Source organism: Hyperoodon ampullatus (assembly GCF_949752795.1).
Source record: "Hyperoodon ampullatus genome assembly, chromosome: 1".
Taxonomy (NCBI): domain Eukaryota; kingdom Metazoa; phylum Chordata; class Mammalia; order Artiodactyla; family Ziphiidae; genus Hyperoodon; species Hyperoodon ampullatus.
In genome coordinates, this window is record NC_136914.1 from 126,007,844 (window position 1) to 126,022,381 (window position 14,538).

At 41.5% G+C, this 14,538-nt stretch overlaps 1 protein-coding gene across 2 annotated transcripts in view; it reads left to right on the top strand.

Moving 5' to 3' along the window:
* The window catches only part of FAM193A (family with sequence similarity 193 member A), a gene marked incomplete at its 5' end in the record, with an annotated part of 177,018 nt that continues 162,480 nt past the window's right edge, over window positions 1–14,538 (top strand). For both annotated transcript variants that reach the window (XM_079704779.1, XM_079704780.1), the window contains one exon: window positions 1–228. In XM_079704779.1, the coding sequence (XP_079560905.1) occupies window positions 1–228 (228 nt within the window). The remainder of the gene's footprint in view (window positions 229–14,538) is intronic.

The following is a 14,538-nucleotide window of genomic DNA, read 5'->3' on the forward strand; positions in this document are numbered from 1 at the left end:
ATGAGCCCGGCCGACGCTAAGCGCGGGGCCAAGCGCCGGAAGAACAAGCGGGGCGGCGGCGGCGGCTCGGGCGGTGGCAACGGCGGCGCGGGCGGCGGCAAGGCCGGCCCGGCGGCGGCGCTGCGCGGCTCACAGGCCACGGGCCTGGCAGCCCCGGGCGGCGCGGCGGCAGCCAACGGGCCCCTCGGCGCGGGCGCGGGCGGCGCCGCCCCCGGAGGCTACTTCGAGGTAAGCGGCGGTGGGGCGGGGGCGGGCGCGGGGCGGGGGCCACGGGCGGGTGGCGCCCTGACAGCCTCCTGCGGGGCCGGCGGGGACCGCGGGCCGGGGTGGGAGGCGCCGCCGACACGCGCCCCGAGCCTCGGGCCGGGCTGCAGCGCGCCAGGTGCCGCATCTCCCGGGAGCGCGGCGCCGCCTGCCCACCTGCACGGCGCTGTCACGGATCCGGGCTGGTGCCGTGTCGCCCCGCGCCGAGGTCGTCCTTGAGGTTACTCGGGTGCAATTCCAGAATAATTGTGAGTCAGGTGACGAGCGGGGCTTCCCTCGCGGTGCCCACCTCTTCCACGCCTGGCGAATGATCGCCGGGAAGTGCCTCCTAGAAGTTTTCTTGTTCTTCTCCAAAACGGTCATTTGAAAGATATCTGACAGTCTTAGGAGGTGGCGGCCCTGGCTCTTCACCCCTGCTTTTAAAAAGTTTTTAGAGGTAATTGGTGGTCTGGTTACTCAGGTATATATTTAGGGTTTGAACTTAAGGAAATTGAGTAGTAATTTTTTCTGTTTTGCTTTTGAAGGCAGCTAGCACACACTGCCTCTGCCAGTTGTGGATTGCTGCCACTTTTATTCCGCTCTTGGTCACAACACTTTACAAGACACAGTACTGGTACGTGGGTATGCAGTTGGCAGTCATTTCCACTCATTTAGTTGTCTCCTGAAAGATAATGGGTTTTTTCAAAAGTTATGTTATTAGGACTATTAAATTAAGTTGTTTTAAAGACATTTGCAACGGTAACAACAAAAGCCTCATCAGGAGTATTTATTTGTGTGCCACATTCCGAGACAAATTGTTTTATGCGGGATTCTAAATGTGTTGGAAACGATATGTAGTGAGAGCAGATAAGAAATCATTGCATATGGCATGGCTCTCTGATGCTTATACTATTATACGAATACACAGTGTTTTCTGCAGTTGGAGCTTCCTTTAGATTATGTTGTCAGATTTGTTTTGGGTGCTGGGTTGTAGCCCTGGAGGTTGCCATTTTCCAGTACACTGGAGAGCGAAACAGGTGTAGTTCTTGGGATCCAGGGTGAGGCTTATGCATTTGCATCGACGGAGTGTAAATTAAGGGCAGTGTTTGTTGCTGCTGGGCAGGGGAGGCTGGGAGGTCTGCCTAAACAAATGCTTTACAAAAGCGTTTATAATATTGGCTGTAGTTGGGTGTAAAATACACCCATTTTTATTGATTTAATAAAAATTCTTATACTAGCCTTTCATACCATAATTTCAGGTTTAATAATTCTCCATTACTTTGCAATATTTGGCTAAAATAACCGTTCAGTTATTCTTCTTTTTTTTTTTTTCATAATTCCTTTTATTTATTTATTTTTGGCTGTGTTGGGTCTTCGTTGCTGTGTGCGGGCTTTCTCTAGTTGCTGAGAGCGGGAGCTACTCTTCGTTGCAGTGCGCGTGCTTCTCACTGCGGTGGCTTCTCTCGTTGTGGAGCACGGGCTCTAGGTGCGCGGGCTTCAGTAGTTGCGGCACACGGGCTCAGTAGTTGTGGCTCATGGGCTCTAGAGCACAGGCTCAGTAGTTGTGGCTCGCGGGGCTCCAGAGCACAGGCTCAGTAGTTGTGGTGCATGGGCTGAGTTGCTCCACGGCATGTGAGATCTTCCCGGACCAGGGCTCAAACCCGTGACCCCTGCATTGGCAGGCAGATTCTCAGCCACTGCGCCACCAGGGAAGCCCTCAGTTATTATTCTAATCACACTTTTGAACTCACATAACCATACGCCTAGTATTATTTTTGTTTGACAGGACTGTTTTCTGCTAAACTTATGAATCCAGAGCTTTGACCATGACCCACTATCAGCAATAAAATATACCACCCACACACTCACACAGCATGTTTTACAAAACAATACTCTGATACTTTTTGATCTTTTCTATTTTGTTCAATTTCATTAATAAAATGCTGGTTGTATTTTATTAATGAATTATTAATATTATTTTACTTATGTACTGTTGAGTTGTGACCTGAACCTTTAAAAACATTCTCTTTTACTATATTTTAAAGTTTTAAAGCTATGTCTTTAGTTTTAAAATTTCTTCACAAGTGTTTTAATAATAGTGCATCAAAGGTACTCTTTATGGTAACAGGGTGATGCCAATCACAAAAATCCTTCATGTAATTCTGAAACCTCTGAATTGTCTCCCTACAGATGGTGAGCTTTTTGAGACACCTTATCTAGGGCAGAACAGGCACCCAAGACGGCGTTTGTCAACAAGTAATGGTGAATGGGTACTGGCCCTGCATTTCCCAGAGAGGCTTATGATTCTTGGGGTGCATATTTCCATTTCATATTGGGTCACCGGGGCAGAAGGTGTCTAAGAGAAGTAAGAGTGGAAGGACTGTCTTGATTCTCAGGAGGGGTCTTAGGCCCACTGCCCAGTGTGCTGGGCACAGCACTGAGCATTAGACCCAGGACCACCTTCATCAGAGGCGGCTTCTGAGGCAAAGAGGGCATTTTTGCATGTAGGTGGCCTCTACAAAGAAATGAGGGCTGTAGGATAAGTAGGAAAACATAACTTAGCTTATAGAGTCTTTGGCCCACAACAAAACTCTGGTGTACAAAGGTCAGGGGACACAAACCGGATAGGTTCTGTGCCCTCAGGCACAGCCTCACATGCCCTGGTTTTCTAGGTGGTATGGCTTCCGGCTCCTAGGGTTTTTGGAAGAATTAAACACGTGGAGGCTGGAAGGTGCTTACACAGTACCTAGTGGCACACAGTGCTGTGCATGTGCTTGATGGTCGTTTTCAGGAGGCTGGCCTGGCTTGCTTTATAGGGCTCTGCTGCAGGATGTTATTGATGAAGCTTTCACACTTGTGAAATGATGATGTAAAAATGATGACATGCGTCTTGGACAAGTCCCGCTCTAACAGCCCAGTGTGCTGGTCTGCTCTAATGTGACAATAAAGGGTTAGCCCTAAGTAAAAACTTGGTAGGTGAAGGATATCATGAAAATATCTTACTTTTTTGCATTTCTATTTTAAAATGTAATTTTCATAGTGTTCATGATGTATTAAGAAAGAGAAAAGCTTACAAAATAGAAAACAGTGTTTGTGGGAATTTCCTGGCAGTCCAGTGGTTAGGAATCAACGCTTTCACTGCTGAGGGCCCAGGTTCAATCTCTGGTCCAGGAACTAAATCCTGCAAGCCGCATGGCATGGCCAAAAAAAAAAAAAGAAAACTAAATCCTGCAGGCGGCATGGCATGGCTGTTTTTGTAAAGTGTCTGTGTGTATATATATTTGCATAGGAAAGTCTGATAGGGTATACACATCAAAATATTTTGTGGTGGAAGTTCTGATGGCTTTCTTTTTTCCTTTTGACACATGCCTCAAGCTTTAAGACTTTTCTACAATGAACATTACTTACGGACAAAATGGTGCATGATACTTTTACAACCTGATATTACCAACAATTTTTCTTTTTCAAATAAAACTGATTTTGGCTTTTCCCACTCTTTTTTTTTTTTTTTTTTTTTTGGTGGTATGTGGGCCTCTCACTGTTGTGGCCTCTCCCGTTGCGGAGCACAGGCTCCGGACGCTCAGGCTCAGCGGCCATGGCTCACGGGCCCAGCCGCTCCGCGGCACGTGGGATCTTCCCGGACGGGAGCACGAACCCGTGTCCCCTGCATCGGCAGGCGGACTCTCAACCACTGCGCCACCAGGGAAGCCCCCCACTCTTTAACAGTTAAACATTTAGGTATTTACACAAAATAAAAATATTTATACCATCAGAATTCTGTAGTTGAATCGGTGTGCAAAATTAAGTCATACACATATTATTTACCAAAATTTTGTATTGTGGAAGTTGATCTGTGTTATTAGCTGTTGGGATATCAAATTACATAAAATTTACACTTTTGGAGAGCTCAAATGGGAATTTAGGGCTATTTTTGTAATGCTGTTAGAGGTTTATAAAAGGAAGCTGTTTGGGGTAGGGATCAAAGTACTTTTCAAACAGTGATATTACAGTTTTAAAGTCAGAGAAACATGTAGTGTAGGGAGCATTTGTAATAACATAAATCCTCTTTCATTGCTGAAAAGGTGGCAAGAAGGAGATAATGTTATTGTTTAAAGGCCACCATACAGCGTATCCTGTGGTCAGATGGTGTGATTATGTATCTTGGGGTATATACTGGGGTGCACTTAGAGGCCTTCCCTGTGTTGTAGATATAGCTGCCGTGATGAAATGAAGTTTAGTCATTACTCTGTCTAGTGCACACTTACCTTAGTGACCTGAGGAAGTAAAGATCTAGAACCTTATGTGATTTAGCTAAGTTTGACAGTGGGTAAAGCTGCAGAGAGCATCTCTGTGATGCAGTATTCTGTGTATGTGTATACCCATGGGACCAATATTTCAACATACAGAATATAGATAAAGAATATTCCCAGTACCCTAGAATGTGCCCTTGTTCCCTTCCTCGTCATCCCTACCACTGTTCTTGTGTGTTTTGCCTGTTTTTGAATTTCACTTAAAAGTACTCTGTGCTGGTGCTGTTTGGCTCAACATTATATTTGAGATGCATCCGTGTTGTTGATGTAGCAAGTCATCATTCTTTTCCATGGCGTGCAGTTTTCCATTGCGTGAATATTCCGCAATTTATCCATTCTAATGTTGATGGACATTTGGCTTATTTTATTTTATGGCTGATATGAATCAAGCTGATACGCACATTCCTGTACATGTTTTTGGTGGATAAGAGTGTTCCTTTTTGTTGAGCATATACCCTAAGTGGATTTGCTAGTTATACATGTGGTTTGACTCTAATAGATACTGCCAGAGAGGTTTTCTAAGGGGTTTTACTGTATGCTAATCAAAAAAATTAATGTGTAGTAAAATATATTTTGTATGTCCATATATTGGGCTTGTGGCATGCGGGATCTCAGTTCCCTGACCAGGGATTGAACCTGGGCCACAGTAGTGAAAGCCCGGAATCCTAACCACTAGGCCACCAGGGAACTCTCCCGAATTTATATTTTTTGATGTACAGTTGTTTGGACTTTAACACACGTGGATTCATGTACCACTGTCAGGATACAGAGCAATTTCATTACCCAGAAAGGCTCCCTCCTGCTGTTCCTGTGCAGCCACACTCTTCCCCCACCCCTAAACTCTGGACAGCCACTTACTGTGCTTTTGTCTTCTGGGGAAGTCATATAAATGGAATCATACAGTATGTAACTTTTTTTTAAGTTTTTTTTTTTTTTTGATGTGGACCTTTGTTTGTTTGTTTTTGCGGTATGCGGGCCTCTCACTGTTGTGGCCTCTCCCGTTGTGGAGCACAGGCTCCGGACGCGCAGGCTCAGCGGCCATGGCTCACGGGCCCAGCTGCTCTGCGGCATGTGGGATCTTCCCGAACCGGGGCACGAACACGTGTCCCCTGCATTGGCAGGCGGACTCTCAACCACTGCGCCACCAGGGAAGCCTGTGAACCGTTTTTAAAGTCTTTATTGAATTTGTTACAGTATTGCTTCTCTTTTATGTTTTGGTTTTTTGGCTGCAAGTCATGTGGGATCTTAGCTCCCCAACCAGGGATCAACACCCACCCGAAGTCTTAACCACTGGACCACCAGGGAAGTCCCTAGTATGTAACTTCCTGAGACTGGTTCCTTTCACTAAGCTTAGTTACTTTGAGATTCATCCAGGTTGCTGCAGGTATGAGTAGTTTGTTCCTTTTTACTGCCAAGTAGTATTCTGTTGTATGGATGTACCACAGTTATCCATTCTCCCATTGGTGGACATTGGGGTTCTGTTAGTTTTTGATGATAATAAATAGAGCTGCTATAAAACATATGTGTACAGGTTTTTGTGTGAAAGTAAATTTTCATTTCTCTAGGGTAGATACCAAGGAGTGGGAGCAGGGTCATGTGGTAACATTATAAGAAACTGCCAGACTATTTTCCAGAGTGGCTGCACCATTTCGACTTCCCACCAGCAATGATGAGAGTTCAGTTGCTCTGCATCCATGCTAGCACTTGTTATTGTCAGTAGATATTATTTTAACCATTAATAAATAGGTGTGTAGTGGTGTTGTGCTTTTAATTTACATTTCCCTAGTGCCAGTTTTTTTTTTTTTAATTAATTTTTGGCTGCGTCGGGTCTTTGTTGCTTTGCGCGGGCTTTCTCTAGTTGCGGTGAGCGGGGGCTGCTCTTTGTTGTGGTGAGCGAGCTTCTCATTGCGGTGGCTTCTCATTGTGGAGCACAGGCTCTAGGTGCGCAGGCTCAGTAGTTGTGACTCTCGTGCTCTATAGAGTGCAGGCTCAGTAGTTGTGGCGCATGGGCTTAGTTGCTCTGCGGCATGTGGGATTTTCCTGGACCAGGGATCGAACCATGTCCCCTGCATTGGCAGGTGGATTCTTAATCACTGTACCACTAGGGAAGTCCCTCCCTAGTGACTACTGTTATTGAACACTTTTCATTTGTTTATTTGCCATTCTTGTATACTCTTGGGTGAAGTGTTTAAGACTTTGCTTATTTTTATTTATTTATTTATTTCAGGACTTTGCTTATTTTTAATTGAGTTGTTTTATTTTCTTAGTTTTGAGAGTTCCTTATAATTCTGGTTATGAGTCCTATGTCAGATTTGTGATTTGCAAACATTTCCTTTCAGTCTGTAGCTAGTCTTTTTTTTTTTTTTTTTAATGTATATTTATTTATTTATTTGGCTGCACCAGGTCTTAGTTGCAGCATGCACGTGGGATCTAGTTCCCCGACCGGGGATAGAATCCAGGCCCCCTGCATTGGGAGCACAGAGTCCCAACCACTGGGCCCCTAGGGAAGTCCCTGTACCTAGTTTTTATACTTTATTAACTGTTTTTTGGGTTGTTGTTTTTTTTGTAAAGAAAAAAAATTAAATTTTGATGAAGTTCGGCTTCCTAGTTATTTCTTTTTTGGGTCATACTTTTGGTATCACATCTAAGAACTCTTTCTTTTATAAAACCTCATAAAGATTTTTTTCCTATATTCTAAAAATGCCATAGTTGTACATTTAGGTCTGTGATTTATTTTGAGTTAATTTTGTATAAGGTACCAGATTTGGGTAGGGGTTCTTTTTTTTTTCTCCCCCCATATAGTTGTCAGGTTTGTTCCAAACCCATTTGTTGAAAGGATACCCTTTGTCCATAGAATTGGCTTTTCACTTGTGTTAGAAATCAATTAACCTTATTTGTGTGGGTTATTTCTGGACTGTATTCTGTTCCATTGATCTGTGGGTTTATCCCATTGCCTATGCCACATTGTCTTAATTACTATGAGTCTTAAAAAATTAACAAGGTGATTCCTCCAACTTAAAAAAAATTGTTTTTGCTATTTAGTCATTTTGCTTTTCCATGCATTTTAGAATCAGCTTGTCTGGGTCTACAAATAATTCTGCTGGGCTTTGATAGGAGTAGCCTTAAATCTGTAGATCAATTTGATGGAGAATTGACATGTTAACTGTGTTGAATCTTTCAGTCTGTGAACATGGTGTGTGTTTCTATTTATTTGATTATCTTTGATTTTTTTTAAAGTTGAGGTAGAATTTACGTATGGCACATCTTTGATTTCTTTCATCAGTGTTTCGTAGTTTTCAGCATACATATCCTGTACATGTTTTTTAGATTCATAAATTATTTCATTTTTTTTCCAACTTTTGTAAATGCTGTTTTTAAGAATTTCAGTTTCTTTTTATTCATTGCTAGTATATAAAGATGTGATTAATTTTTGTGTTCAACTTCTATCTGTTGATCTTGCTAAAATCACGTATTGTGAGAGTTGTTTTGTGGATTTATTTAGGTTTTCTGTGTAGGTAATTGTGTCTGTGAATAGTGAATTTTTTTGTTTCCTATTCTGTATGCCTTTTATTTCTTTTTCTTTCTTTTTCTTTCTTTATTGCACTGGATAGGGCTTTTAGTACAATTTCCTTGTTTCTGACTTTAGGGGGAAAGCATTCATTCTTTCACAGTAAAGTGTGATGTCTATTGTAGATTTTTTTGTAGATGCCCATTATTATGTTGAGGAAATTTCTATTTCTAGTTTGCTGAGAATTTTCTCAATAGGTGTTAAAATTTGCCAAGCGGTTTTTGAATCTATTGATATAACCGTGTGTTTTTTCTTCTTTAGTCTGTTAATGTGGTAGATCACATTTTTGATTATTGGATATTGAGCCAGCTTTGCATTCCTGGAATAAACCCTGCTTGATCGTGGTATATTACTCGTTTTAAATTAATTGCTGGATTCACTTTACTAATATATTGTTGTGCTTTGTTGCATCTATTTTTTATAAGATATATGTAAGTAGTTTCCTTATATTGTCCTTTCCTGGCTTTGGTGTTAGTATAATGCTGGCCTCATAAAGCAAATTAAGAATCGTTCCCTTCTATTTTAGTAGTTTGTGCTTTTCAAAGAATTGGTCCATTTCAACTTAGTTGCTGAGTTTATGTGTGCAGAATTGTCGGTAGCGTTCCTTTTATCCTTTTAATGTCTATGGAGGTCTGTCCTCTCTTTGATTCCTGATATTGGCAATTTGTCTTCTCTCTTTTCTGCCAGTCTTGTAGGAGTTCCTCAAGTTTTTAATCTTTTTAAAGAACCAGCTTTTAGTTTTGTTGATTTTTTTTCTATTATTTTTCTTTTTTGATTTCATTATTTAAAAAAAATTTTTTTTAATTTTTATTTTATTTTTTATTCTTTGCCTTATTTCTTTCTTTGGGTTTATTTTGATTTTTCTTTTCTAATTCCTTAAAGTAGAAGCTTAGATTATTGATTTGAGACTATTTTTCTTTCCTAATATGCATGTTCTCAATATACATATTTTTATATATATATATATATATATATATGTATATATACATATGCTATAAACTTCCCTCTTAGCTGTAATTTAGCTTCATCCCATAAATTTTGGTATGTTGTACTTTGATTTTCATTCAGTTTAAAACATTTTCTAATTACCCTTGAATCTTTCTGTTTCACAGGTTATTTAAAAGTATGTTCTTGAATTTTGTGTTATCATGTTACTGTTTTCTAGTCTAATTCCAGTAGGGTCAGAGAACATACTTTTATGATTTTAATTATTTGGAGAATTTTAAGGTTTTATGGTATACCTTGGTGAGTATTAATTATTCACTTAAAGCATGTATATTCTGCTATTAATATTTTAAAATATTTATTATTTATTTATGGCTACATTGGGTCTTCATTGCCGCACGCGGGCTTTTCGTGGTTGCGGTGTGTGGGGGCTACTCTTCATTGTGGTGGCTTCTCTTGTTGTGGAGCACGGGCTTCAGTAGTTGTGACACGCGGGCTCAGTAGTTGCAGCTTGCAGGCTTAGTAGTTGTGGCACATGGGCTTAGTTTCTCCATGGCATGTGGGATCTTCCCGGACCAGGGCTCAAACCTGTGTACCCTGAATTGGAAGGCGGATTCTTAACCACTGTGCCATCAGGGAAGTCCCTATTCTGCTATTATTGAGTGGAGTGATCTCTCATATGTCAGCTAGATTTTTTTGTTTAATGCTATATTCCTTCCTTTTAAAAATTTGTATTGGTGTATAGTTGATTTACAATGTTGTGTTAGTTTCAGGTGTACAGCAAAGTGAATCAGTTATACATTAATTCTATATTCCTGATGATTTTTTGTTTACTAGTTCTGTCAGTTGCTGAGAGAGGAGTGTTGAAGTCTGGCTAAAATTGTGGATTTCTTCATTTCTCCTTACACTTTGTTTAGTTTTTGCTTCATGTACTTTGAAGATCTGATGTTTGGTGCATATACATTTATGTTTGTTATGTCTTCTTGGTGACTTGACCCTATTTTTCATTTATGTTCCTCTTATCCCTGGTAGTTTTCTTGGCTCTGAAGACTGCTTTGTCTGATACTAGCATAGCCATTCCAGCTTTCTTTTAATTGATATTTGCATGGTATATGTTCTTCTTTTCCTTTTTACCTACCTATATACTTTTATTTGAAGTGGGTTTCTTATAGACAGCTGCTTGATTTTCATTAATCATTCATATTCATATTTTCACCTTTACTTGTATTTCATTTACTTGGATATATGTTTAATAACTTGAGGCCTTTTTTCCTGGCTTGATTACTAATTGAATATCTATTTGGTGCTAGTGTGGGGTGCTTCTCTGCATTGTATGACTCTCTCTGTTGGACTATTTTTGACCCTATAGGCTTTCTGAATACAGATGGAGACACAGGTGACTTTATTTTAGAGACCATATAACTAGAATGAGCTGAAATTGAATAATTTGTATTTCATGAGCCTACAAGACTTTTTTTTTTTTTTTACAGTTCAAATCAATGTTAGTTTCTAGGTTATCTTAGAGTAATTCCTGTAATATTTGTGGCATTGAATTATCACACCTCCTATGGAAATTAACTTTTTCTCATTCATAGAACAAGAGAACATTTTTCTCTTGATTTGAGTACATTATTAGTTACATCTTGAAACTGAATGAGAAGTTAAGGAATTTAACTTCAAATGACCCAGGATTTTTTTAACAACCTTTTTATTTTGGAGTAATTTTAGACTTACAGAAAAGTTTCCAAGTTAGTATAGAGAGTTCTTATAGCCCCTTCAATCAGCTTTCCCTAATGTTGACGTCTCCCTTAACCTTTGTATATTTGTCAAAACTAAGAAATTAAAATTGGTACAATATTGTTAACTACAGGCTTTATTTGGGTTTCACTGATTTTTCCACAAATAATCTATTTCTGTTCCTGGATTGAATTCAGGACACCACATTGCATTTAGTGATCTAGAATTTTAATTATTTTTAGCTGCCTCATCTATGAAATGGGAATATTGATTTTTATTTTCCTCAAGAATGTTCTACAAAAGCTGATTAGTACTTATGTTTAAAATATAGTAGTAATATTATATTAATTTTATTTATTTATTTTTAAATTGTATTTATTTTTGGCTCCATTGGGTCTTCGTTGCTGCGCACGGGCTTTCTCTAGTTGTGGTGAGCGGGGGGCTACTCCTCGTTGCGGTGCATGGACTTCTCATTGCGGTGGCTTCTTTTTGTTGTGGAGCACAGGCTCTAGGTGCATGGGCTCAGTAGTTGTGGTTTGCGGGCTCTAGAATGCAGGCTCAGTGGTTGTGGTGCATGGGCTTAGTTGCTCCACGCATGTGGGATCTTCTCAGACCAGGGCTTGGACCCCTGTCCCCTGCATTGGCAGGCAGATTCTTAACCACTGTGCCACCAGGGAAGTCCCTATATTTATTTTAAAATTCAGTGAGATCGTTAACTATTTAATAGTTTGCTACAAGCTAATTTTTTTCTCTAGAAGTGCTTGGCTGTTATTCCACTGTGGTGAAAGTAGCCCAGCAAGGGAAACACTCTCTACAAATTCCTGCTGAGAGTTTAGCCCCCTCTTTAGAGATTACTGAAGGGGGTGACCTGTCAGTGCAGGTACATCCCTAGTTGATGCTCAGGACAGCTTAGAGAAGGGAGTTACCAGCCCTTTGCCAAAGCTGTTTGGTTGCCTTGGATAAAGAAATTCCATAAGTGGATTCTTGACTTTCCTTGTAATACTGTTGTTGGTTTCTGTTTTTAAAAACATAAAAAGCAGCATTACTCATTAAGTGGCTTAAATTGTAGTTACTATCAATATTCTCTGTTTTTTTTTTCGTTTGGCTGCGCCAGGTGGCTTGCAGGATCTCAGTTCCCCGACCAGGGAATGAACCCAGGCCACAGCAGGGAAAGCGCCGAATCCTAACTGCTAGACCACCAGAGAACTCCCCAATATACTCTTTTCCTTTAAAAGAACAATTGTATCTCACTTTTTAAAAAAAATTTATTTTATTTATTTATTTGGCTGCGTTGGGTCTTCGTTTCTGTGCGAGGGCTTTCTCTAGTTGCGGCGAGCGGGGGCCACTCTTCATCGCGCTGCGCGGGCCTCTCACTGTCGCGGCCTCTCCTGTTGTGGAGCAAAGGCTCCAGACGCGCAGGCTCAGTAGTTGTGGCTCACGGGCCCAGTTGCTCCGCGTCACGTGGGATCCTCCCAGACCAGGGCTCGAACCCGTGTCCCCTGCATTGGCAGGCAGATTCTCAACCACTGCGCCACCAGGGAAGCCCTGTATCTCACTTTTAAAAAGAAAAATAGGAAGGTTGGATCTGTCAACCAGTCATTCCAATTACATGCCTCTCTACAAACCATGATTTGATACTCCTTTATGTGTTTGCACATTTACTGATGCCCATACCAGTGTTCCAGTTGGAATGCTGGGATTGACAAATCAGACTCATAGAACTTTAGAACTGGACGGGACAACAGCAGAACACACATTTATTGCTGAGACAGTATTTGCTAGCTGAGGAAAGTGAGGCCCAAAGAGTTGACTTTGAAAAATTCTTTTAATTGTCCTAGCGGGGGTCCTCTCTTGCACCTTTCAGCTCCTGGTGGCATTTATTACTTATCAGTAGTCACCCAAGATATAAAATCCTCCTGTTATTCTAGTCTTGCTTATTCTCATCCCAGTCTGTACATCTTGTCTGTCTCTAAGTCAGGCTTTGCTACTACTTTCTTCACCTTTTCTACACATAAACCTGCCGCTGGCCTGAGTAGCTGGAAGCTCTCACTTTTCTTTGATGACACCTTCACTTGTTCTTCCTACCGCGCCTTGTCTGCCAGACTCTGGCTGACGGACAGGTTCTCATCCTTCTTGCTCTTAGCTAGCTTCCTTCTGCCTTGTTGTTCCGCTGCTGCCACCACCTTTGTCTGGCACCATAGTAGCCATGTTGCTCTGCCTGTACGGTGTGGCCTGCATAGCGTGAACGGGCCGTGTCCTCTGTGCCTTTGCTGGTGCTGCTTCTGCGCAGTGTTTCTCTCCCTTCATTGCCCAGTTAACTGCTGTCTCTCCAGGAGGAGGTCATGTGCCGTCTGTCCATGTGGGAAGTGTTGCCTTCAGCACCCTAGGCCAGGCTGTTGCCTCCCTCTGGGTTCCCTTGATACCTGTCCTTAGCTTGGCCACAGCCCTGGGTTAGGCTGGATTGCACTCCCTGGGTTATTGGAATGTTTTCTGTAAACCGTGCTCTGTGGCTTACTCGGTATATAGTACATACTCAGAAAACGCTGCTCTGGGATCCAGGCCAGCTGATGTGAGCTCCTGCAATTTCTCCCTCTTTCCCTTTTTTCTGAAGTGTGTTGTCCTTGTCTTCTAATTTGGAAGAAAGCATTTGTCCTTTTTTTCAAAGTTAATCCTATACTCCAGAGGTTCTTAACTGATAGATTTGAGTGAGTCTGTTAACCCATGGGAACTCAGGGCAAAATTTGTGTGTGCATGTTACCTCAGGGTCTTTTCCAAAGCTCTCTGTCCTTTCTCTCCTGGGTCTTGAATCTTTCCTCCTCTATTGGGTTGTTTTCCATTCAGATTTTGAGTTTACCATTTTCCCTTTCCCCTCAGTCTGTCTCTTGACCTTGCATAACCATTTTAGGCACATTTATATCTGACGTTGTCCTACCCATTGCTGCCAAATCACTTGAAATAATGGATAATAATACTGGTTAATGATACTGGTTAATACTGCTTCTACTTCCTTCACCCTCAACTCCTGTTTTCCTCCCTGATCTAGCTCTTTCGTCTACCACTTTAATCAGCCTTCCCAGAGGTCATTAAGTTATCATACTTAAAAAATCCTGTAGTTGTTTTTAAATTCTGATATCCTTTGAGCTTGTTGCATCTGACCTTGATCATACATGCCTTTTTAGAACTCTCTTTTGCCTTTCTTTGTATGGCCGTGTCCTGGTTCTTCTCCCCCCACACTTAACAGCGCTCACCTTGTTACAGGTGAGTCTATGTCCAGCTCTTCCTCTCAAGTTCAGACTTAAACTTGATATTTTTACCATGTGTTGGTAGAGATTTCTGATCATAGTTAGAAACTCACATGGTTGATTAAGTCTACCATTATGGTTGTGCTCACTAGAATGATGGCGGAGGCCTGTGTTCCCCTCATTTGTGCCAAGTGAACTCAGCTTGTCCATGTTTAGACTAAATTCTTCTTTCCACATTACAAAGTAGTGGTTAGGTATTACTGGTTTGTTTGCTAGAAAATTTATCAAGAGAAGCTTTTTTCTAAGGATCTCAGGCCAGTTGTATGTGATTGTACATTGGACACACCTCTCAGGTAAGAAGATTGTGCTAGATAATCTTGACGTTCTTTACAACTTTATGATTCTCTGGTTGTCACTCCTTTGGTCACACACTTTGAGAGACCACGCATTGCCCACTGCAGGGGTCTCTAACGTGTGGTGTATGTCAGAGGCC